This window comes from Hippopotamus amphibius, chromosome 11 (genome assembly GCF_030028045.1).
Source record: "Hippopotamus amphibius kiboko isolate mHipAmp2 chromosome 11, mHipAmp2.hap2, whole genome shotgun sequence".
Lineage (NCBI taxonomy): Eukaryota > Metazoa > Chordata > Mammalia > Artiodactyla > Hippopotamidae > Hippopotamus > Hippopotamus amphibius.
The window spans coordinates 19,671,152-19,698,077 of NC_080196.1; the positions used below are offsets into that span (position 1 = coordinate 19,671,152).

A 26,926-nucleotide genomic window follows, 5' to 3' on the forward strand; every position below is an offset into this window, starting at 1 on the left:
GCTAGTGGTACCGAGGAGAGGAGAATGTATAGCTTTAACTACATCGATTTCTCTTGCTCCTGGAAGATTTTTAAGAGGAGCTAATCTTCTCCATCCTCTAAAGACTTGGTGACATGCATCATTGAGCTTAAACTTGGCTCATGAGAGCCCAGCCAGCAGTTCAGCCCCTTCAGACTCATGTTGTTGTGTTGTCCTGTTTCTTGCTCATCAAGGTGACATTCATGTGCCTGATACTTTCAGGAAAGAGTGTGGATTAATGTTTGTCAAGGTTGTCCCAATGGCACTGGTATAATTCTTTCCTAAACTAAGCTCCTTTTCTTTATTCCTGCTCTCATTTAAAAAGGAAGAAATACTGTTTGGAGTATGGAATCAGGTGTGAGAAGCATTAGCTTCTGTTTCCTTTCCTAAGTTTCTGTAAATAATTCTGTCAAACAGTGGTCTCCAGTCCAGGTCTGATGGACTGTATGGTGAATGCAGTAAATGATGATATATTGAGGAACGTGGAAAAAAGAGTAGAACTTGTTTTATGCTTATTTTTTTCTTATCCATTTTATGTGTGTGAGTGTGCATGCGTTTTTTACTGAGCCTAATATATTAGTATAATAGCATGTATATAATTTATAGATTAACACACAGATTTGAGGGAGACGTGTGCTTAAAATACTTTTCAGTTAGGAGTGAACAATCAACAAATTTAGAGAATACTCCTTTAGGCCTCTGGCGTGTCCTCATCTGGGAAGTGTTTCAGGTTGTCACATCCTTCACAGAGTTGGTGAGTGGTCCAACTCATCATTTAATAATGTATATGACATACCTCTATATAAATTAGAATATCAGGCAGGATTGGTAGTCCATGACAGTTAAATTTTTTTTAAAGCTCTTTAACTCCCAATTTCAAACTAGATGTAAAAGAGAAAAGTCTAAATTATCCCCAGAAAGGCTTCAAATGAGTATGTCATGAGGAGACTGCTGTGGTTCTGAGTTTTACCAGCCTTTTTCCATGACAGCGTATTTTACTGTGCGCACACAGAAAGCAGGATTGTGGCAGAACTGCATTCTTGCATGACACACTTCCTTTGAGCCTTTAAATGTTTGTAAGATCTCTCGGGGGGGAACTCTTCCATCCTGTGGTATGTGGCCACACTCAGAGAATCACTGTGTTCTTCACTGGATTCTTACTCTCCACCTTTGTGCTTTTCTCGAATTGTAGATTGTGGGGCTTGCTAGACATCCTTCAGATCTGTCAGTTATTTTTATTCGTTACCACTGTCCTGGAGTATTTCACACTATTGAAAAGTCACAGTGGGGACTTCCCTGGTTGTGCAGTGATTAAGACTGTGTGCTTCCACTGCAGGGGGCACGAGTTCGATCCCTGGTTGGGAAACTAAGATTCCAAAAGCCGCGCAGTGTGGCCAAAAAAAAAAAAAAAAAAAAAAGTCATGTTGTTTTTACAGTTTCAGGGAGGAGGCAAGCAGGGGCAAGGCAGTAAGAAGGGAAATTTGGCCCCAAAATAATAACTGGAAAATTGAGTTCTTATGAAGTCATCTAGATCAGAAATTTTAAGTGAGAAATTCTGATTCAGTAGATTGTCTAGAATCTAGAGTGGCAAAGAATTTGGCACATGATTTAGACTCCAGATTGCTTGCCAACTTTGTTTTTGCATTTTAACTTCTTTTAATAGCCCGCAAATATTAGTTTATTTTTGGTGTTCAAAGAAATAAGAGCGCAATCGTTGTTTGAGAAATCACCTCAGAATACGTCTTAGTGTTGGCTTTCACATTAGAAACGAAGTGCTTGGTTGACTGTGGTGAAAGGGGTTTGGAATTTTTGACTTGAAAACCCACGGATATGCCACCCTGGATTCCCCTGTAGAGGAGGTTGAAGACTCTTAACAATATGGAAAGCAGCCGACTCAGAGAGATGACAGTACACTGGTTAAGACAACCAGATCATAGGTCACACTGCCTGGGTTTGAATCCTGTCTCTGTCCAGACTGACTTTGTGACTGTGGGCAGCTCTCTAACTTCTCTGTGCCTTGGGAGAGGAGGGTGGGTCTCCATCTATAACATGGTGTTAATGACGGTGCCTCCCTGCTGAAGTTACTGTGAAGACTACCTGGATTAATGTATTTAAAACACTTTGTGCTAGTACATAAAAATGTTTAAATAAATAGTTGCTATTTTTGTATCCTAAAAGATTTGCCTTCTTTTTAAATGAGCAACTATATTAAGTGACCAGTTTTCTTAATTGAAAGAAAAAAAGGATTAGAGTTACAAAATCCCTACATTATAGAAAAATTTGGATTTTCAGAAGCTAGTTTATGGTCTCTTCTGTGTTGCTTCTGTCTTGTCAGTTTTACGCTGGTATTTTCTTCTAGAAAGATATAAGTGAAAAACTTGGTTCTTTTGAGTTTTAAGGGAAAGTTTGGATTATTCAAAGGTGTCAACTGAGATGAGAAATAAAGATCCCAGCTTTTATTACCAACCCCAGCTAGTGGCTGAATTAACAACAAGAAAGCAACTCTCTCTCTCTCTATATGTATGTAGTACATTTACATCAGGAAAAAGTTAGGGAGTAGGAACTGTCTTGTCTCTGTTCAGCAGAGTAAAAGAAACAGTTTTACCATGTGACCCTAAAGGATATTCACACTGAATCTTCCTTTCCAGGGTTTGGAGTCTTAAAATGTTTTTGTTCCTATTTTAAGGGAAAGATAGAAGTGTCACAGTATGAGAGTACTGTGTTGTCAGGTGGCCAAGACTCATGAGAGGCTTCCCTCGACTGCTGTAATGCTTCAAGGCTAATTTCAGATCAAAAGTGAATGGTAATGAAGAGGAGGTCAAAGCCAAACATAGTGGGATACACAATAAATGCCATGAACTGATGGTAAAAAGCTGTTAACTGCTTCCCACTGTGAGAAAATCTGTCAAGATGACAAGCATGGGTGTTTGGAAAACTTTCTACATTATGTAATATAATCATACAGTAGGTAATGTAATCATTATGTAATATAATCAGTACTGAGTGAAAACCTGGGAAAGGATTCGTCCTGGGTGATACAGACCCCATCAGGGCAATCCAGGGAGTTCTTTGCAGTAAGAGGGTATCAGCACAGCATATGAATGCAAATTGCATGTGGATGCAAATTGAGTATTTATCCAAGATTTGCTTCTGTGCTCACTTATAACTGTGCTCTAAGAAAGCCATCCTGGAAAAGGAACTCTTGGAGATGAAATTAGTTATGTAGCGTCTTGCATATTTTCTCTTTAAGTGGGACCAAATTAGAGCGGAGGGAGACAGACCCAGGGAGGGCGAGCTAAGAAACAGCCATGTTATTACCTTTTCTAACCTGGTGTCATACAGCATTAGGAGGACATCTACATCTGTGTTTCCAGTTTTTGACAATTATGAATACAACTGTTATAAACAATAGCGTATAAGTTTTTGTGTAGATAAAACTTTTTATTTCTCTTGGGTGAATACCCAGGATTGAGATTGTTGGATCATGGTAAATGCACATAAAACTTAAGAAGACTCTGTCAAACTGTTATCCACCTTGAATGTGCCATTTGTATTCCCGTCAGCAATGTCTGAGGTTTCCGTTGCTCTGCATCCTGGTCGGCACTTGATAATGGTCACTTTTTTTTAAAAAGCAATTCAGTAGGTTTGTGGTAGCATCTTATTTTGGCTTTAAATTGCATTTCTCTAATGGCTAATAATTTTGAGCGTCTTTCATGTACTTATTTGCCATCAGTGTATCTTGTTGGATGAAGTATCTGTTTAGATCTTTCTGCTCATTTGAAAAAATTGAGTTCTTTCTTATTATTGACTTCTGCTTCTTCATACATTTTGAATACCAGGTCCTTTGTCAGAAATGAGATTTGCAAATATTTTCACCCAGAATATGGTTGTCTTACCCTTCTCTTCACAGCATCTGTAGCAGAGTAAAAGTTTTTGATTTTGACAAAGTCCAGTTTATCAATTTTTTTTTTTCTTTTATGGATCATGCTTTTGGTGTCAGAACTAACAGCTCTTTGACTAAGCCATGCCTTGTTCTGTTGACCACTTCTTCTGGGATGTGTGTCTCGTCTAGAAGCCTCACCAACTTCCTGTAAGAATCTTTCCTGACTGCCTTTTCATGAGTAATGTCTCTCTTATTTGCACCATAGTACTGCATATTCCTCCTACGCCAGAGGGATTATTTCACTCTGTTATAGTTGCTTTAATTTTCTGAGCCTTCTACTGGGCTGTGCTGGGGGTTAGTGTCACAAGGGGAGGGACCATCTTGCTGTGTTCGTTGCTGTCTCAACCCAGCAGTTCATGCAAGTGGGTGGCACTTGTTGAATATATGAATGGATGGAGTTGCAGGCATTTTCGAGTTCCCATGCCTTCGCACATGCTGTTCCTTATTACTTGAAATACTCTCTTCCCTTTTCCCTGCCTGGTTGGCCCCTTCATATCTCTCAGGCCTTGTGGACCCTTCCCCATTTGCTCCAGGCTGAAGTACTTCTGTCCTCCTGTGTTCTTAAGGCACCCCCTTTTCAGCACGTCTCCTATGGTGCTGCAGATAGCTGAGGAGGGGGTCTTTCTCCACCACTGGAGGACAGAGCTGCCCTTACACATCTCTGAACCCTCAGAGCCTAATATCCCTACCCAGTACTTAATAGGCACTAAATAAATGTTTATTGAATGTATTGCAGTGTATGTTTGTCTTCTAATTTTTTTTTTCTAATTTGTTTTTAACATTAAAAAGCCTGGGCATTAACATAATTTAGAGAAACATGGCAGACCATGCCAACATGCATGGGTCTCCATCATCTTCTTGGACAATTTTTTCTATAACAATTTGGTTTAAACCATCCATAGAACATTTAATTTTATGATTCTTTTAGATTATGAATAGAGATCATTATAGACAGATTTAAAAATATAGAACAAAAATTGTGTTAGAAAAAAATTCATATCATCTTTAATGCTACTACCCAGGCGAGGTATCCTCATAACATTTTGCTATGGTTTTCTTAAAAAAAAAAAAAAAAACCCAAAAAACAAAAAAAACCCCCAAAAAACCTATCTTTGTGAGCATTTATATCTATCATTTTATATGTAGTTTTTACCAATTACAATCATTGAACTCTGATCACACAAATATGCACCCAGACTGCTGTGCCTTTTTAAAATTTAATATTGTGCTCCAAACATTTCTGGTGTTAAGTATTAGATTTGACTTGTAGTGTACCAGAATATTCTCTTCAGGGTTTTTGCATGTCATAGGTAGAGATGATGCTGTCCTACCCACTGCATGAATGTGAAACCTGGTTCTATTCATGATGTGCCCTTCAACTCCTGAAAATGAATTCATCATGACAAAAGCTAGCTGTACTTCAAGTCACATCAAGTGACAGAACAGAACGCACAATAAAGAGGTTCTGAAGTGTAGTCACTACTTGACATTAAATCCACAAAAGGAGGTGAGATGAGAATGGTTTGCCGTAGTTCCTGAATGGGAAAGGAACTCCAGGCAAGGACTCTCATAATGTGGGCTTCGGGGGCCGTGTATTATAAGGTGGAATTCACTCTCGGAGAAGTTACAACTGTTATTAGACGTGCAGGGACTTGTTCAGAGCGCTTGGTCAGTGGAGGGAGAGGAGAGAGTGGAGACCCTGAAACAGCTATGGGAGAAGGAGTTCTTGCTTTTTAATCTAAAACTTTTTTTGTTTTTGTTTTTTTTTAATGTAAAACTTAGCGAAGTTAATAAAGAGGCTTTTTGGTGGAAAAGATGGCAAGTGGAACCACTTGACTAGGACTAATGCCTTGGCGTTGTGTTCTCTACCACCTGTGGGCCCTCGTTTCACCTTTTAAAGCAGATCTGTTGAAACGACACACATGTGCTTCAGAGGCTGGGTTTCAACTGTAGTTCTGTCCCTTTGGCCTAGTTTCACTATGTGTCTCTGAGCATCTGTTTCTTCATCTGTAGAGTGTAAACAATAATACCTCCTGGGGTTGGTTTGAGATTTAAATGAGCTTTTGTGTTTGAGATTTAAATGTAAAGTGCCTAGCGTGGGGCCTGGTACCTTGAAGCTTAAAATATTAGTGATTTTCATTTTCTCTTCTACCTTCTGCCTTTCATTTCTATTTCAGTAAAAATTTCTGCGTTTGCTACTTGTCATGCCCTGAGGATAAAACTGATATGGCCACCCTGAAGCCACAAAACTGAAATAGGGATGTGATTTTCAAAGAACTTACAACCTTGGGTGATAAGGAATAGATGTTTAGGCATAAAACTATACTATAAGAAAGAATAAAATAAATACTAAGTAGAGGTATACATAATGTACTGCTTGAGGTAACCTGGGGGAACTTACAGAGGAGAGGATGATGATATAGGCATTGAAGGATACGTGGATTTTCGTAGCTGAACACAGCAGTAGAAGATAATTCTTTTTTTTAAATGTTTAATTAAAAAGTTTTTTTTTAACTTTTATTTTATATTGGAGTATAGTTGATTAACAGTGTGATAGTTTCAGGTGTACTGCAAAGTGATTCAGTTATACATTTTCCCATTGAGGTTTGTTACATAATATTGAGCAGTTTTCCTTGTGCTATACAGTAGGTCCTTGTTGGTTATCCATTTTAAATATAGCAGTCAATCCCAAACTCCCTATCACTTTCCCCTCAACTGTCCCCTATAGTAAAAGATAACTGATTGTGAAATTGCATGATACGTTTGATGAGTCGTGAATTGTCTGCTGTTTTGGCTTGAGCGTGAGTTAGGGGCATGTTGTTTAGGAGATCAGGCTGGAATAATAGTGTGGTGGCAGATTTCTGAAACAGATAGCTTCACTCCATGGCTGAAGAGCTTGTATGAGGCATAAGACAAAAAAACACCTGGACTATCTCATGTGTATCATCAGTACTAAGAACTGCAAGAAAGGTACCAAATGGTTGTGGGATGCTTGCTAATGAGCATTGGGAATCCTATCCAGTGTCACTTATTATCAGGCTAGATACTGTCCTCGCTTGCCATATAAACTCCTCTAGCTAGAGAGCATATGATATGCTTGATGGTTAAGGAGTTTATGAAGGAGCAGTTTAAAGAAACAGGACTTGTTTGTATGAAATTAGACATATGATTTTTCTTAGAGCAAGGAAGTTCTCCAGGTAAACACTGCTACGAGCTGTTTTTCCTTTGGAAATAGGAATCAGAGGCAACTTACCTTCAACTTTTAGGAATTCTGCTTACATCATCCTGAAGATCTGTCCTAGAGAATTTAATTGTTGTCTAGGGGTCAAAATAGATTTAACTGGATGTTGTGCTTGTAAATAATAGAAATTAACAAGTACACTGGGATGTCATGGATTAAAAAGTCAAGTGCCAATATCGCTATCTTAAGAGCACTTTCAAGTATTTTGTTATTTCTGCTTCTAGGGATCTAATACCTATCATCGCTGCTCTGGAATACAACCAGTGGTTCACTAAGCTGTCCTCTAAGGATCTAAAACTGGTAAGTAATTGATGATGTTGCTTAGCTTTGCCGAATTCCAAAAACAAATTATAAAAAACACAACACACATTTGTTTTTCTACCACACTGGCGAACTGCATACATGTTATTTCTTAGGGAGATATTTTCCTATAAATGATCTGCAGAACATTTTATGAAGTTTGTAATGTGAGATGCTTCAGAGAAGTACTTCCTCGTGTTTTCAGCTGCTTCAGGCAATTTGAGATGAACAGAAAGACACCTTTAGTAGAGCCTTCAGTATACACTCATTCTGTTGGCAAAAACTATTAAAGTTACATTTGCACAGCTGCAAATAGCAGATTTTATGTTCCTATCTTGCATTCCATCTCCACAAGGCTTCCCTTCCTGAGAATTTAGGAAAAAGTTACCAAGGTAGAGTAGGTCTGGTGGAGTTATTATAGTCAACATTAATAGATGAGTTATAGATGAGTTTTGGGGCGGATTTATAGGTAAGCAAAATGTAATCAGTGAAATCTGTTTATTTTCATGAGGCATGGGGGAGCCAAAGTTTTGGTCTGTTTTACGAGTGGAAATAAGATGCTCTGTTGGGGTGGTGGGTTTTTTTTTGCAAGTTCAAAGCAGTCATATGGACAGATGCTTTTCCATGAGTTAGGTTTCTGCTGCTTCATTTTAGCATGGGAGATGATTCAGATGTTGTTTTAATGGAGACGTATAGTCAAGCCTCCACCTTTCAGAGGTCATAGAAACTGGGGGGTTAAGATTTTCAAAGTGAAGAGATAAGGTTTGGATTGAGACATGGATCTGTTGAAAGTGGAGGGTTGAGATTTGCTGGCAGCCAGCCTGCTAATTCTCTGAACTTGCCTGGTGTGTGAGTGGCTTAAGGTCTTATAGGTATGAGTGTGGACGGAACTCATTTGGGGATTATTAAGAGCCAATGCGGTAGACGAAAAGACTGTGGGCTTGGAAACAGAAAGCTGAGTTTTGGATCCCGACTCTTATTACAAGGCTGTGTGACCTTAGATACATTTTTGACCTTCCAGGGCCTCTGTTTCCTGTGTCCCTATATTGTGAGCTAGAGGGAGCTCATGTCTTATTTATCTCCATCCAGTGCTTATCAGAAACTGTGGCTCATAATAGCTACACAATAAAAGTTGGTTTAATAAATAGATGTCAAATGAGTTTGTTGAATGAATGAAAGGACATAGCAGTATAGCTCATTTGCAGGTTATTGAGATGAGTAAATAATGTGTATAGAAATTCTAACCATGCCTGACATATTACAGGCATGTCACAATCAGATTAGCAAAGAGGCTGAGAAATGAACAAATGGGGGAGCATGAATTACGGAAACTGTATCAGCTAAATGGCTGGGGGTGGTGGTGGTGTCTGAGGTCAGTGATGATGGTGGTGGTGTCTGAGGTCCGTGATGATGAATGGTGACCTCCGGGGAGCAAACAGACAGCTGTGATGGGAGACTGGGAACAGAAGCCTCTCATTTGCTGTTTGCCGGGATGGGGACCGTTTGCAGGACTGAGCCAGCAGAGATTTCAGGTGTGCAAGGGGAGCCATTTGAGGAATGAGAAGTAGATTAGCCCAGGGATTGTGGGATCAGAGAGAACAATGCTTTGCTACCAAGTCAGTTTTTCTGGCTCGTTGAGACATTCACCCAAGTCCGTGCTTTTCAAAATGGGGCACAAGAGAGCTCTGAGGAGGTTGTGGATATCCCACTTTTGGAAGTTGTCCCAAATCACTAGTACCAGGCCACCAGTGCTACCATTCTGTCATTACTCCTCCCAGGCAGCATCTGCTTTTAACTGCCTTAGATGTTTAGGGAAGAAAACATGCACCTAATTATTTCAGCCTTGGCCAGACAAAGCACCTAAGTGCTTGTATGCTTTCTTGGGTGTCCTGGGATGGTGGGAAGTGGAGTGACAGGATTTGAGGGTTGCCCTCGTTGCTTTTCTCTCTCTCTCTCTCTGTTTCTAATTTTATTTTTTAACATTTTATTTTAAGTAAGTAATCAATTTATTTTTGGCCTGTTGGGTCTTTGTTGCTGTGCGCAGGCTTTAACACCTGGTCTGTTTGAGGCAGAGGAAGGGATAACACCCTTCTTTGTATTTTTTAAAACACTAAGTGTAAGAAAAAAAATGACCTCCTCTCAAGTTATATAAACTCTCTGGGTTGTTGAGATGGCTCCTCACTCAATAAAAGTCTCCTGAACTCAAGGTACCACTGGAAAAATATGCCACATGCTTTAAGCTGATCTTAGGAAGCCAGTTAGCAGTCGCTGTTCTGAATTTAAATAGAGGGATAGAGGGATTTTTCTTTTTCTTTTTTTCTTTTTTGAAGATATGCCAAATATGCAATTAGGACCAAGATTCTGGACTCATTAAAATAGCAGTAGAATTGAGGGCTTTCTCAACTCTCTCGCTTTTAGAATTTAGGCAAGTCAGTGAACATTACTGGGTCTTTTAAAATCTTTTTAAAATGATATGGTTGGGGGCTTCCCTGGTGGCGCGGTGGTTAAGAATCTAGCTACCAATGCAGGGAACACAGATTTGATCCCTGGTCCGGGAAGATCCCACATGCCTCGGAGCAACTAAGCCCGTGTGCCACAACTACTGAGCCTGCGCTCTAAAGCCTGTGAGACACAACTACTGAAGCCTGCATGCCTAGAGCCCATGCTCCACAACAAGAGAAGCCACCGCAATGAGAAACCCTCGCACCGCAATGAAGAGTAGCCCCCGCTCACCACAACTAAAGAAAGCCTGTGCGCAACAACAAAGACCCAATGCAGCCAAAAATATAAATAAATAAATAAATAAATAAATAATAAATCTTTAAAAAAAATGATATGGTTGGGCTGGATAATGTACGTGTTTCCTCTTAGTTACAAATTTCCATATTTGTTTTATTTTGGACTAGCTCATATGTTATTTTATAGTGATTCCTCTAGTTTTTATACATTTGATTTTTAAATAAATACAAGCTCTTGGAGAGTCATTGTATTAATTTGTCAAAAAAATTTTTCCCCTAAATCCATACACATAATGCCGAACATAAGGTAGACATTTGGGGAAGGCTACGTAATGGTAACATTTTACTTGGTATCTAGGTTTGTGTGTGTATCGCTTTAAAATGTCCATCACTTTATGTTCTTTGGTGTAGAAGATAGTGCTTTTCATGTAGTTGGCACTTAACAAAAAGTAGCAAAATGAGTGTAATCATGAACAACTTGTTACACCTTTCCCCCACTGGCATCTTAAAGAAAAGTTGGACACATCTTTCATACATTTTTTTAAAATAAACTTTTATTACAGTAATTATGCCCAATGGGTAAATGAAAGCCCTGCTTCACAGCCTGGCTTTGGTAAATTACTTTTCTGGATGCTCTGAGGTAGCCCTGGAAAGGTAATGATACCATGGATTGTTTCTGGAAATTAGAATAATCTTGGCAAAAACATGTCTGAGTAATCATTTTTTATCATAACAACACAGAGTAAGATCAGTTCCCCTGGTTGTATATTGTAAGGCAAAGAATTATACTGATAAGGGGTTACCATTTTGAAAATTGCCGCTGTCAGCAGAATATAAATTGCAGACATCAGGTCACTTGGAATTAATTTTCCTCTCCCCTCATCAATCTGTGGGACACATTAGAAGTCCAGGAATACTGTGAAAGCAACGTTATAGACCCAATGGGATCGAGCAGCACGTAAGAATTATAAGAGCCTTAAATGCTATGTGACTTGGTGGTTTTTCCAGGTCAGATTTTCTGAAGGCTGCTTGATTGGAGAACTTTTGCTACATTTTATACTGTTCCCATAATGGTTAATCCAGTTGGGTACTTATGTTCTGATAAATGAAAGAACTATAATATTTTTATGTGGTGTTTTAAGAAAGAAACTGCTTTCACTATTGTATGCTATGACACACAGGAAATGATTTCTCTCCCACTTTTTAAAAAATAATATAAAGGATTTAAATATAGACCCTCAGATATAATGACATTTAAAAATTACTTTTTGGTGTCTAAATAATTTTAAGATCAAGAGCCACCTTAAATTACTTTTGGAATAAGGCAGGATATAAATAAATATAAAAAGTTAATGAATAAAAATTTAAAAGAAAATTATGCACAGTGCTACCAGGGCACAACTCTTCATTTTTCATAGTCCTCTCAAGAACTTGCTGCATACCTTATGCATTTCAAATGTTGTAATCGTTATTAAATATTTTATTTTAATTACACATTTTTGCTTAACATGATATCCTAAGAATTTAAAATATTTTGACAGGTGTAAGTTTACAACTACGTAATTTTTGTAAACATGAGGTTTATTAACATAAGAGAATTACTGAATTCTCTCTTATTACCTTACCCTAGTTTAGAGGTTACTAGTAGGAGCATCATAATACCTAACGTTTATCAAGTGGTTCTTCAACCTCCCTTTTAAAGTACATGACATCTTTAAATCTAATTTTCTTATCTACAGAAAGGGAATAATAGTGCTTACTTAACAGTTTTATAGTGAAGTACACACGAAGGGCTTAGCGCAGGGCCTGGCACGTGACAAGAGCTTCATCATCATCATCATCGCCATTGTTGCTTCCACTCGGTCTTTAGTGCTTTATCTTGGGTATCACTTCCTTGGGAATTCCTTTTGGTTTTCCCAGGATTGGGTGAGATGCGCCTCTGTGTGCCCATAGCACTACCAAAATGGCCTCTCTATTTTTCTATTATAATTGTGTGTTTCCTTCTTGTCTGATTGCCTTCTGGCTGGTATGTTCCTGAAGGCAGGGACTTTGTCCTCTGTGTTGTATTCCTAGGACCTTTGTCATGAAGGTGTGTAGTAGTAGATGTTGGGTCGTAGTTTGTTGAATGAATGATTTATTTAACTAAAACTTTGCATCTGCATAGATTTAGGACAGTGAGGTGAGGTTATTTTTAGACTTACGACAAAGACTATTTTCTGTTATAGTCCACTGATGTCTGCGAACAGATCTTGAGGGTGGTGAGTCGGTCCAATCGACTGGAAGAGTTAGTGTTGGAGAACGCTGGACTTAGAACGTACGTATTTTCCTGAATGTATGAATGTGTTGCTTTAAAACTTTTACCATTTCCTCTAAAATTGATATATAGTTTTGATAAAAAAAAGTTAGGCTACTCACATGTATAGTGTTTTCCCTTCTTAAAAAAAGTCCCTGAGACCCATCGTTATCACAAAGGTCAAGGATTTTCTAACATCTTTATGGTTGTGTCATGTGGTATTTTTGAGGGTGCATAAGTATAGCGGTTAAGAGCATGGACCCTTGAGCCAGATTCCTCATGGCTTTGGGCCATGAGGTTCAATTCTCTGTGCCTCAGTCTCTTCATCTTTAAAGTGGAGATAATAATGATGCCTACTTTATGCAATTACAGTTGTAAGGATAAATGATTTCATAAGTGGGAAGTGTTTAGTAGAGTATTTTTCATATTAGAGATGCTATGTGTTAGCTTTTACTAGTATCATTAATGGTAGTAATAGTAATGACACATTTCATAGGATGTTACTGCTTTGCTTTGATCTGTTTTAGCCATTTCTCTCCCTTTTCAAATTCACACTTAAATAACCTTCATCTAGTGGTTCAGTAACCAATACCCAAGACTTACTAGGGGCAGGTCAGTTTGAATCTGCTGGAGTAAAGACTTTACTGCTACTACGTGAGGAGGGTTGACAGTTTCATAACCATAGCACTGAGTGTGTTAAGTTAAACACATCTAAAATAGTGTTTTTTGACTTTTGTTAAAATATAGTGCTAGCAACTGTAGCCTTTAAATTCAATAATTAGGGCACTCAGTTTTGCATTCATGAGTATTGCATGAAATTAGAACTCATATAGTGAATAGGCTATTACAATTTTCGTGAAAAGCAGGTTCAATTCAGGGTTTGTTTTTTTCAGTCATGGAGAGGCCAAACAGTACTGTTAATGACATCCTGCAATGTGTCTTTAAAGGGGCAATTGTATATTTTCTTTTTTTTTTTTTTTGAATGAGGTTTTGACTGATCAAGATGAACCATATTCTAGCTATGGCTTCACAGATTCTCTAATGAGGATCGTACTTGGGAAAATAGATTGGTTCTTAACAAATATATGATATATAGATTCATCCTGTAAAGAATGCTTCTCTTTTTTTATATTTCACCCCAGCTATGCTAGCTTTTAATTTTCTCTTTGAGCAGTTTTACACGTTGTGTTATCTCATCTTATTGTTTTGTTTACTTGCAGAGATTTTGCACAAAAACTGGCCAGTGCTCTAGCACATAATCCCAACTCAGGACTCCACACGATCAACCTTGCTGGCAACCCACTGGAGGATCGAGGTACCGTAGCATTTATGTGACCATTGGTGCCAGAACTCTAAGAGGATTAGGCAGTTTTAATTTAAGCTATGCCTGAAGAGCAGCGTCAGGCTTAGGTGTAGTTATGTTACAAATACTGCTGATGTTCTTGCTGGCTTCTAATTCTTTTCACCCTTTGGTGAAAATACTTATGCTACAATTTTATCAGCTGATGAACAAGTTTTGAAGTGATACAAATGGGAAGGAGGATATTATTTTTAAACTCTTATATTGGCTTTTTATTGCTGGGTAATAAGTTACCACATACATGGCAGCTTAAGGTGACACAGATTTATTATCACATGTTGTCTTTGGGTCAGTAGTCTGGGTACAGGTTAGCTGGGTTCTCACTGTCATGAGGCAGAAATCAAGTTGTCAGCTGGGGCTGTGATCTTATCTGTGACCTGGGGTCTTCCTCAAGCTCACTGCTTGTTGGCAGAATTAATTTCCTGAGGCTCTAAGACTAGGTCATCCTTTCTTGCTCGCTGCCAGTCAGGGACCACACCTTGGAGGCTGTGTTCAGGTCCTTGCCACGTGGTCCCCTCCTCTCATAACATGCCTATCTGCCTCTTGCTCCAGGCCAGCAGAAGCACACATCTTTCTGATGCTTTACTTTCTTTTAGACCGCTCACCTGTTTGGGTCAGACCCACCCAAGACAATCTCCCTTTTGATTAACTCAGTGTTGACTGATTAGTGACTTAATCACATTTGTGATATCCCATCATTTTCATTGGTCTGCCCCACACACTTGAAGAAATTATATAGGGTGTGTTTATCAAGGGTCAGGAATCTTCAGGACCATCTTACAGTTCTGCCTATCACAAATGTTTTTGAATATTTAACAGGATTTGAATGTGAGAATAGAGAGAAATTGAAGGACTAGATTTCCTGAGGAGGCAAAAGAAGATTTCATTAAAAATGTTTGCATGAGTAGAGGGAAGAGTCAGTATGTTTAGAAAGTGAAACTTGAGAGTTTTAATTCTCAGTAGGAGAACATTGATGGATGAAGTTTAAGAAGAAGTAGCTTTATTTCTAGAGGGAATACTTTGTTTTCATTATCTGTTGCAGATGTTTTCCAGCGTTGTTGAATAAGGGCCTTTCATCTTGTGATGTTATATATTTGATGAGGGTTAATTATTAAACTGAGCTGAAGATACTGATATAGGCATTCAATTCTGCTTTTTTATTGCTGATATTGACATTGTTCTTTATTGAAAAAGATACCCACGTGGTATCTAAGGAAACCTTTGAAGAGGAACTTACCAGCATCTGAAGCAGTGAATCTAAAGGAAGGTTGAGACTGAATTGGAAAACCAGTACACATGAAAGACACTATCATAGATATGTATGGAAAGCTGAAAATAATGAATACATATCCCTGGAGCAGGAGCTTCTCTGGGGTTTGGTATTATCTGTAGGAAAAACCAATGTTCTCGCTGTTAGTCAAATGCTACAAAGAGGTGAATATAACAAAGTGGAAACCATGTAGATCACCTTTTATAGACAGGAGCACTGTTTTGCTTTTGTTTTTAAGATGGAAGGGACTCAAACGTATTTATCCACTGACAGAAGAAGATCAGTAGTTGTTAAATGCCAGTTACTAAGGATGTGACATCCAGGGTGCAGTAAGAGACACTCCTTATTCATCAGGAAAATGCAAATTCAAACCACATTGAGATACCACTTCACAACCAGTAGTTTGCCTATAACCAAAATAAGTGTTGGAGAGGATGTGGGAAACGGGAACTCATGTGTTGCTGGTGGGAGTGTAAAGTGGGGCAGCCTCTTTGGATACTGGTTAGCCAGCTGCTTCAAAAATTAAACACGGGGCTTCCTAGGTGGCGCAGTGGTTGGGAATCTGCCTGCCAATGCAGAGGACATGAGTTCGATCCCTGCTCCAGGAAGATCCCACATGCCACGGAGCAACTAAGCCCGTGTGCCAAAAAAAAAAAAAAGAAAAGAAAAATTAAACACGAATTTGTTCTATGACCCAGCAATTCCACCGCGAGGTGTTACTCAAGAAAAATGACACATATGTCCACATGAAGACTCGTGGGTGAATATTGATAGCAGTGTTATTCACGATCGCCCCAAAGTGGCAACCCAAATGCCCACCACTGGCGAGGGGATAGACAAAGTGTGGTGTGTCTGTACTGTGGAACATTACTCAGCAGCACGAGAGCACGAGGCACTGACCCCCCTGCGACATGGTTGACCCCCAGAAGCATTGTGTTCAGTTAAAGAAGCCAGACCCCAAAGACCTCTCATATTGTCTGGGAGGCTGTGAGGGGAAGGATGAGTCTGAGGCCCTTCATCTGCCTCAGATGCCCTGAAGTGCAGCCCTGTTGGACAACCTTATCTATTGGCCCCTCACCTTTGGTTTAAACTTCTGCGGTAGCATTCCCTTCATTCTGCTACATTGGAGTTAGATGCGGACGTTTCTCCACCAGCTTACTTCTCATCCCGGCTCCTTGTCCGTCACTCTCTCCTAACCTCCTAAGACACACTGCATCTAGCCTGAGACCTTGTATGTAATCAATAAATGTTTTCTTTAAATTGAATTTGATTTCATTTAATTGAATTCCCTTTTTTGTGCTTTTTAAATTGCAATTGAAAACCGTGCTGAAGTTTATAGAGATTTCTTTTATACGGGGTCAGAACATGTCTTCAGAGATGACGCTTCCCTGCCTGTTTCCTCCACTTCCCTGTGTGACCTGATTTTGTGCATCTTTTCAGCTGCCTGCAGTCCATTCCCAGGTGTTAGAACCATGAATCATAGCAAGGATGTTTTCCACAGCTTCTTGTGTAGATATCGACTCTCCAGGGTGTTTTCTGCTCACTTACACTCAAGTTTTGACACTCCTGAAAATATTTTATCAAGCGAAGACTTCCCACATTTCTGCTCCTTCTAGATTCATTTGTTGCTGTGTTTGCTGGTGCTCTTGGACAATTGCCAGCATCCGTATTTTCCACTTTTTTTTTTTTTTTTCACCCTTGGGGCTGAGCCTTCTGCACAGAAATTCTTTATAGACTTTTTTTCATCCAGGCTAAATATCTGAAGATGATTGGTAGCTTTTCTGCTTCTAGATGCAAAGTCCACAAGAAATCCAACTGAGTGTAAAATATGTATAGAAACTTCAAAATAGGGAAAAATTTTCATGACTTTTTTTCTGAGCTTTTTAATGGAAAACAATAAAAAAGCATGGGGGAGGAGTTTGCAATTAGATTGTTTAGTCTATAAAAGAGAATGAGCCTGGAAAGATTATTTACAAGGAATTGCAAAGAAACACAAGGTAGTTTGGCAGCCCAGAATTCTGAGGAATTGTTTAGCACCAAGTGGAATTTGATTCTGCACCTGAGCCATCCTCTCAGGGACTTATTTGGAAACTCTGAGAGAGGAAGTTTGGTTCCTCGCTTTGTGATATGAAAGTTGATGCAGCACAGCCCTGCTATTTACAGCTCAGCCTCCTTGTCAGGCTCATGTGCAGAAGACAGGCAGCCTTCTGTTGTTAAGGGGCTTGTGGTGGAGGAGGCTGAAGTATGATGTAGTAGGAGGGGTGTAGCGTGTCCTGGCCATGCTTCCAATGCTGGATCCCCCGCTTACATGCTGCCAGAACCGCGCCCCCCGCCCCGCAGTGAACAGACCACACACATGCACGAGCTCTTCTTCTCCTGGTTGCAGGGCCAGCCCTGTTCCCCAGCTTGCTCTTGGCCTTCTAACCCAGTGTGTTTTCAGATTGTAGGTCAAGACCCGGTAAGCATTTTTTTTTTTTTTTTTTCTTTTTTTGAAAAGAAGAAATAGAACAGAATAGAAAATATCAGAGTGCATTGTTCAGGAAAACTTAGGTTTCAGTTTTCTATTACATGTGTATGTGTTTATTTTGGTGTGAGGTTTCTTCATCACGATGACAAATCTCTTTCTTTATGTGGGTCATGGTTGAAAAGGCTTGAAACTCCCTGTTCTAACTGAACTTTATTAACTAGTTCTGTGGAGAGTCCTCTGGGCTGACCTAGTATCTGCACCAGGGTGTTTTCAGTCATTGCCTCGTGACTAATCCTTTGGATCTGATGACTTTTTGGATCAATGGTGAGTGTTTTCAGGGAATACAGCTCTGCTCATTTCACACACTTTCCTTCCCCAAATGTCACGAGATCCGTGTTCTGGTCTCCCTGCTAACCCTTCCCAGTTACCCTGGATTTTATGATCTTAGCCTCGTCAGGAATGTCTTCCTTATTTCCTCCCCTCACTTTGTTCTAAATTGGATTGTTGTGTTTAAAGATGATTTAGAATCCTGTCTCGGAGTGTTTTTCTTTTGGAAATGTTGACCTGAAACACCCAAATATTTTTTTTCCCAACCATCTGGTGGTGGCTCTGATTTGATCTTCTAAACAAGACGAGAGAAATAGATTCTAGAATTGCCAGTTACATTTGGGGGTGGTGTAGATCTTTCATATCTCAGTATATACTCAGTAGATTCTAGAGTTAAAATACATAGGTTCATATCTGGGCTTCTCCACTTTGCATCTGAGTTTCCTTGCACAAATTACCTCACTTCTTTATGCCTCCCTCAGATTCCTCATGTCTAAAATAATAATAGCATCTCCCACATAAGGGTGTCTAAGGATTGAATGAGATAATACAGGCAGAAGCCATAAGAATCACCTGTCACATACTATGCACTCAATGTGTTAACTTTTACTACCACATTTGATTCATAAAATAGTCTTGTGAAGGTAAATAGAGCAAATGTTATTATTCCCCTTTACGGATGAGGAAACCGTGTTTACATAATTGGGAAAAGCTTGCAGAGTCATACCTAGTACTGACGTACTCTTGTCTAGAATTTCTTGAGTGATCAATCAGTCAGCCTCTTATGCTGTGGTTGGGATTTTCTGATTTGGCTGTCTAGATTTCCTTTGGAAATGGAAGGAGATAATTTTGTGTATGCTATTTGGAAAACATTGGCTTATTCCATAGCACGTCAGTACATTTTCTTAATCTCTTTGGTATTTACAGATGCCAGGTTTCTGTGCGACAGCTATACAACAGAAAGTACTTTTCTTTAGAGTCATGATTTCAGAGATATTGATATTTTTTATGGTTATACAGGGTAAAACAATATTTAAAAAAAACTGCATAGGTTTGGGTTTCAGGGCTTTCAAAAATTGTGTTGACCGTTTTTTCCCACTAGTCTTTTATTCCTATATTCCTAGTTCTTGAATCTCTTTCTCTCAGCCTTATTTTTGAAATGGAAATACTCCCTCGTGTTTTATTTATTTGCTTAGTTTTTTTTTTTTAGTGTTTCTGAACTCTCCAGGGAAGCCATTGGAATTAGTAGAAATCTAAAAAATTTAACTCTCAGCTGCGTTCTGACGTCTACAGTGTTCAAATCTATATGCTTTCTAACAGACAAGAAAGAGGTCTTTTGTTTCCCTGTATCATGTTACTAGAACGCCATAGCAGGATTTTGTTAAATTATTAATATTATGCTTTCAGTAAACAAGGACCTACCTTAAACCTTTTTTTCCATGATTCGAGGATATCAAAGTTTTAGAATTTTATATGTTATTGTCATAGATTTTTAAGGACATGCACGATTAATGGGTTAAAACTGCAATGTTAAATTTAATTTCCTGTCTTTGTAAGTTAATAACATCAGATGGAAGATTATAATTCTAAACATTCTGTAATTACTTTTTTATTAGTCAAATATTTCGAAGCAGAGGGAGCTATAACAGTTTCATTTTGAAAGGAGAAATAAAAATTAGACCTTTTTTTCTTCTAATTTTGACACATACTAAAACAAGAATAAATTACAAGAAGGGTTATTCGTCCAGTAAAGTCTCCAGATGAAAGTTTTTGGTGATAAATTTTGTTTCAATTCACAGCCCTGAAGGCTGAGTTTTGCTTTATTTTGGGGGTAGAATTGAATGGTTTTGGCCAGAGTTGAAAAGTTTCTTCTGTCTTAGTGGGGAAATGTTTTCTCGATGATCTGTTTCTTCCATGACACTGCTGAGTCACTAACTTCAGGAAATACAGGGCAGGTTAATTTTTTTGTTTTTCCTGAGATTTTGGCTGCCAGCCACCCTCAATTTATTTATGCTGCCAAGACCCCGTTTCTGAAGTCTGCCAAAGTCTGCTTTTGTGAAATAATCTGTTACCTTTTATCAAAACTGAATTTAGTTCTTCTGGGGGAGAGTGGATACGTGTATATGTATGGCCGAGTCGCTTTGCTGTGCATCTGAAACTATCACAACATTGTTAATCGGATATACTCCAAAAAAAAAATAAAAAGTAAATAAATAAAGGCAGAAAAATGAATTTAGTTCTTTCATGTTTGAAAAACCAAACAGTACTGACCCCAGTTGTGCCTTTTGTTACATTAGCACTTAGCAAGGGTGTTTCTTTAACGAAGAAATATATTGATACTTGAGTTGTGGATGCCCAGGAAACTAAAACAAAACATTTTGTCAAGAAGAAAAGAAGCTAGTAACTTAGTCTAGAATTAGATAAAAAATACTTTAACCAGACAATCTTGTATCTGAGACTTTAGTCCTTTTTACCTTTAATCCAGTTTACCTTTAATCCTGCTTTTTTTTCATTTAAAATAAGTTATCAAACATGACTTTACTCACCTTTATTCTAGTTTAGGAGCTTCACTTTTTATTATTTGCATTACTTAGGGTGTGATAGTTCCATTTCTAGAGAAAGGTATTGGATTATTTATTCCTTTTTGTCTACCTTCCTTTTTAGAAGAAAGTTTATGATTAAGGAATGAACAGATGGGTAGGTGTCACCAGTAGTGTAAAATAATTGTTCCATTCTGGCCTTACATTTGGTTGTGGGCATTTATAGTTTTATGTGATGGTACAGGTATGTCTGACACAAAAGGAAATATTGAAAATTTAGAAATTATTATTTTCTCAAAGAACAAAGCAAAACAAGTCAACCTCAGTGCAACAAATTTGAAGTTTAACTTTGATCTAACAGATATTTTCAGCATAATTTGGGGATATATATATATATATATATATATATATACACACACACACACATTTTTTAACATTATTGTAACATACTTTGCTGAGTGAAAAAATATGTGAAAGAATTGGTCATGAGTAGGCAATGATAACTCTTGTCATTATTATTATTATTATTTTTTTATTGGAATATAATTGCTTTACACTCTTGTACCAGTTCCTGAGGTACACCAAGGTCACTCATCTATATTTACACACACATCCCCGTATTCCCTCCCTCCCTTGACTCCCCCCCACCCTCCCCGTCCCAGTCCTCTAAGGCATCATCCTCTTGTCATTATTTAAAGTAAGAATCTGATGTGCTTTCCTCTTCCATACCTAATTTGGTTTTTGAAGACAGTTTTTTTTAGAGTAGTTTTAGGTTCACAGCAACATTGAGAGAAACATACAGAGATTTCCATATACTCCCTGTGCGCACATAGACACAGCCTCCCTCATCATTAGCATCCATCAGCAGAGTAAGATGTTTGTTATGATTGATGACCCTCCATTGATACATCGTAACCACCCAAAGTCCATAATTTTCATTTGGGTTCACTCTTGGTGTTGTACAACCTGTGGGTTTGGACAAATGTATAATGACATGCATCCCTCATTATAATATCATACAGAGTATTTTCACTGCCTGAAAAATTCTGTGTTCTACCTGGTTATCCTCCCTCCCCATGCACCCCCATGCCCAACCCCGGGCAATCACTGATCTTTATACTGTCTCCAAAGTTTTGCCTTTTCCAGAATTTCATATAGTTTTCAACTACTTTGGGTAAATACCAAAGTGAGTGGTTGCTGAATCACATGGTAATGATAAGTTTAGTTTTATAAGGAATCATCAAACTATCTTCCAAAGCAGCTGTACCATTTTGCACTCCCACCAGCAACAAATGAGCGTTCCTCTTGCTCCACATCCTGGAGCATTTCATGTCAGTGTTTCAGATTTTGGCCATAGTAGGTATGTAGCAGTATCTCATTGTTTTAATTTGCATTTCCCTGATGACGTATGATGTGGAGCATCTTTTCATATGCTTATTTGCCATCTGTATATCTTCTTTGGTGAGATGTCTATAAGGGTCTTCGGCTCATTTTTTAATTAGGTTGCTTATTTTCTTACTGCTGAGTTTCAAGAATTCTTGTATATTTTGAATAACAGTCCTTTATCAGATGTGCCTTTTGCAAAGATTTCCTCTCAGTCTGTGGCTTGTCTTCTCATTCTCTTGACGTTGTCTTTTGTAGAGCAGAACTTTTTAATTTTTTAAAATTAATTTTTATTGACGTATAGTTGATTTACAATGTGTTAGTTTCTGCTGTAGAACAAAATGAATCAGTTATACATATACATATATCCACTCTTTTTTAGATTCTTTTCCCATATGGGCCATTATAGAGTGTTGAATAGAGCTCCCTGTGCTCTACACTAGGTTCTTATTAGTTATCTGGTTTACCTTTTTACATATAGTAGTGTGCATATGTCAGTCCCAGTTCCCCCCCCCCGCCCAACCCCGGTAATCATACAGAACTTTTCAATTTTAATGAAGTCCCGCTTTAGATGATTTCCTTCATGGACTGTGCCTTTGGTGTTGTATCTAAAAAGTCATTGCCACCCATAGTCATTTAGATTTTCTCCTCTGTTATTTTCCATACCTAATTTGCTGAAGTAACTTTTTTCATTGAGGTGTCACGTGCATTCATAAAGCAGTCTAGAAATCCCAAGTTTACATCGTAACTAATTTTTACAAAGGGAATGCTCTCATGCAACCACTGGGAAGATCAAGAAACAGGACGTTACCAGCACTGCACGAGCTTCTCTGTGTTTTGCCACACCCTTCCCCTCCACCACCTGGAAAAGATAACTACTCTTCAGACTGCTGTTAGGATAGATTACCTTTCTTGATTCTGGAAACTCACCACTATGGAATTACATAATAGATACTCTTGTATACTTGGCTTCTCTTGCTTTTCTTTGTGGAGATGTTTTTAATAATAGATTTATTATTTTCTTAGAGGAGACTACCTGTTTCTTATGTAAATTTTGCAAAGTTGTATTTTTCATAAGGAATTTCTTCCAAAATGATACATTTTTTGATCTTTAGTTTTTTATATCCTTCAGTTCTATTTGTAGTGTCTACAGGATCCCTACTGGCATTCTGTTTTCATTTCTGATTTTGATAATTTGATCCTTTTCTTTCTCTCTCTCTTTTTTAAAGTGTTGCTGGGATTTATTAATTTTATTTTATTTTATTTTATTTTATTTTATTTTATTTTTGAAGGACAAGCTTTGTTAAATTTACTTATTTTATGACTGGTTTCTATTTAATTGATGTCTTTCCTTTGTTATTTCTTTCTGTTTATAGGGTTGGAGTGGGGATTAATTTGCTATTTTTTTTTTTTTTTTAAACATCTTGAGATGGATACTTAGATAATAAGTTTACGGCTTTTCTTTATTCACATATGTATTTAGGACTATGGACTTCACTCTAAGCATGGCTTGAGTTGTATCCCCAAAATTTGATGTCATAATTTTAAAATTTTAAATAAAATAATTTTAAAGATTTCCATTGTGATTTTTTTCTTGGACTCATTTGTTATGTAGAAATATATTGCTTAAGTCCTAATTATTTGGGGATTTTCTAACTATAATTATTTTTATAATTCCTATCTTAATTCCATAGTAATGGTAGCAATTAGAGAACATACTAATAGTTTGAGAATGTACTCTGTATGATTTCACACAAGTTAAGGAATGTACTGTTTGTTGAGACTTGCTTTATGATGGTCACTTGTAAATTTTCCTTGTGTACTTTGAAGAAATATATTCTGTAGTTATTAGGTACAGTGTTTTAAATATATCAAATAGATTTTTTTCATTATGCTGTTGATATCGTGTATATTTTATAGCCTTTTTGTCCATTTATCAGCTACTGACAGAGATGTGTTTAAAAATCTCCCACTGTTGAGTGTGTGTATGTACGTGTGTATACACACATATATGTGTATAATAATACATGTATTTTCTTTGGTTGCCACTAAATTTACTTCATATAGCTGTGTTACTCAGATTGTACAGATTTAAAACTGTTACATCTTCTTCATTAATGAAATATCATTTATCTCTAGGATTACTTCTTAAAATCTAACTTGTTTTATCTTATTAGAGATAAACCAGCTTTCTTTTGGTTAGATTTGCAGCATATGTCTTTTTCCATGCTTTTAGGTTCACTTTGGAATATATGTGTTTTGAAGTATGTCTCTTGAAATCATTTGATGTTATTGTTTAGCTAATCCATCTTTGACTTTTGAGTATTTAATGTAATTATTTATTTGTGTGACAATCCACTATATATTTGTTTTCTCTTTATCACTTTTTTTGTTGTTGACTTCTCCTCTCTCTTTTTTTTTACTTTTGGGTTAATCAAGTTTTCAAAATTACTCCATCTTTTCCCTCTCTCTCCTCCCACCCCAATACATTTTATAAGAATGTATTAACTAGGGGATATGTGTATAAAAACAGATGATTGAACTTGGTGTACCCCCCAAAAATAATAAATAAATAAATAAAATTAAAAAAAAAAAGAATATTGACTAAATATCAGGCCTTTCCCCTCTTTGCAATTAACATTATGGATTAGCATGTTCAAATCTCTAGAAATATATTTAATTAAAAAAACTGTTTAACATTATTTAATCCAGTGATTGTCAAACTTATTTGGGAAAAGCTGTGTGAGATATTAGGGTCTCCTAGTACCCTGCCATCCTTGGGGAAATATCTGTCTAGAAGCTTAGTCAAACTGAATGACATTTAGGTTATTTCTACAGTAGTATTATTATTTGATAAATTTGTATGGAATTTTGGGTTATGTGATAGGGCACCAGCCAGTACAGTAGTTCCTTATTGGTGCCTGGAGATTGAGAATCAATCTGTGGGACCCTACATTTGGTACTATTTTAGGATTCTTCCCAAAACATGCCCCTGGGGAGGTGATAACTCAGGTGCAGCAGGAGTTGGTTGAAGGACCTGTGGGAAGGGCATACATTCATCTCTTATTTTCTCTTAGAAGAGAGTCTACAGTCATTGCAGTCCTTGGGTGAATGAGCTGGTTTTCACAGTAGCCCACTCTGGCCATTAAATTTAGAGACCACCTGATTTTTAATACCATGAATTCCTTGCGAGTTATTTTATGTTACCAAACCTAGGTTAAAGGTAGGTTAAAACAAGCTCTGTTGCTTTGCCTGAGGTTGTTAGCCATAAGCCAGTTTAATATTGGAATCCATCTGCTTAAAGTGAAGCTGTTATTTGAATAGTTAATATCACATTGTTTTTCTTGACAGTAGTTAAATAGCATGCATCTGTTCCCCAGACGAGTGATCAACTCATTAAGACACAGGTTAAAAAGAAAAGGGGGGAAATTACATCACTCTTCCCAAGACCCCTTGCATTTGAAATAGCACTATGAGGAGAGGATAACACTTGGTCCAAAGAAAAACATCTCTAATGGTAAAGTTTTGACAATTATTATGCCTTTTTCTTACCCTATAGGTAGGACAGAAAGTAAGGGAGGCATGATGGTAGATGATTAGAAAACAATTTCTAACGGAAAGAAAAAACAGCCACTTAAGTTGGAATCAAACTTAATTTTCAGGCATTGTAAAACAACTGCAATCCTGACAACTTAAAAATTCTAACAATCCTTTTTTTCCCCCTTTCTCAGGTGTGTCGTCTTTAAGTATTCAGTTTGCCAAACTCCCAAAGGGATTAAAGCATTTAAATTTATCTAAAACCTCATTGTCACCTAAAGGTACAGTATGTCTTATTTACTTAACTTTGTGTCTGTAATATTTCTGCTGCCCTCTGCTGCCTTACATAGTTAGAATTATTACTTAGTTATGTATCTGCATTTAAAAATATAGTTGAGCCTTGAACAATCTGATTTGAACTGCCCAGGTCCACTTACACGCAGATATTTTTCAGTAGTAAATACTAACAATAGTACACAATCCCCGGTTCGTTGAATCTGCAGAAGTGGAGGAACCATGGGTACAGAGAGCTGATGATTAGTTATACACAGATTAATCCCTGCGTTGTTCATGGGTTCACATACACTGTATGTGTATTATAGTATTCTGGCGGTTGTAAGATAAAGAAATTATCTGATTGGAATTCTCGTGCTCTAAAGTGAAATGCGTTCAGAGTAGAGAATAATTTTGTAGTACACGTGCAGTCTTCAAACTTTTTAAACTTTGAGTCAGGGAACATTTACCTGGCTGCCTCCTGCCTCCTGTTCCTAGAGGTAGCTGGTTGTGTTTGGTTGTCATTTTGTTTTTGATTTATCAATGTTTTGTTTGTTTTTATTGAAGTATAATTGACCTACAACACTGTTAGTTCCAAGTGCGTAAGATAGTGATTAGATATTTCTGTACATTACAAAATGATCACCACGGGTTGTGTTTTTCTTGGTTCATCCTTGGAAAGACGCTGGCCATCCCCACTTCCCTGTTCCCCCCACCCGCACCTGTCAGATGGACCGTTTGCTGTACAGAAAATGGTTGGGCCTAACTGCCGAGTCACAGTCACCAGTGTAGCTCTACCCGCTCTTATTTCCTCTCCTGGAAATTGCCTTTCCTTCCCCAGGTTCTTTCCTGACTCCGCTCACCATCCTCTCATTTTTTCAGTTCTGTTATTGTTTTGCCACGTCAGCACCTCCGTGATAATAATTGAAATCTCCCTGCGTACATCATGGCTTTGTATCAATACATGCTTTGTATTCTGCTTGAAAAGTTTTTCTTTCATTTTGCATAGCGAAAACCTCGATTCCTCCCTTCCTTCTGTGTTTCTCTTTCCGGTGTGTCTCCTTTATTACTCACACAAAACAGTTCACTGCTGACACTTCTGGTCACCAGATGTGTGGAGGTTTCTCTGCCACACCAGGCAATTCTCTGTGATCCCACCTGGGTGTCCTGCAATTCAACTCAGTATCTACAGATCACACAGGTCAAGGGCTCAGGCCCACAAGACTGCCATGCCCC

The 26,926-nt window shown here is 37.9% G+C and overlaps 1 protein-coding gene across 5 annotated transcripts in view; it reads left to right on the forward strand.

Annotated features, from left to right (window-relative positions):
• CARMIL1 (capping protein regulator and myosin 1 linker 1) overlaps positions 1-26,926 on the forward strand; it is a 303,069-nt gene that overhangs the window by 152,484 nt on the left and 123,659 nt on the right. For all 5 annotated transcript variants that reach the window (XM_057699574.1, XM_057699573.1, XM_057699569.1 and 2 more), the window contains 4 exons: positions 7,427-7,502; positions 12,466-12,554; positions 13,754-13,848; positions 25,612-25,698. In XM_057699574.1, coding sequence (XP_057555557.1) covers positions 7,427-7,502; positions 12,466-12,554; positions 13,754-13,848; positions 25,612-25,698 — 347 coding nt within the window. The remainder of the gene's footprint in view (positions 1-7,426; positions 7,503-12,465; positions 12,555-13,753; positions 13,849-25,611; positions 25,699-26,926) is intronic.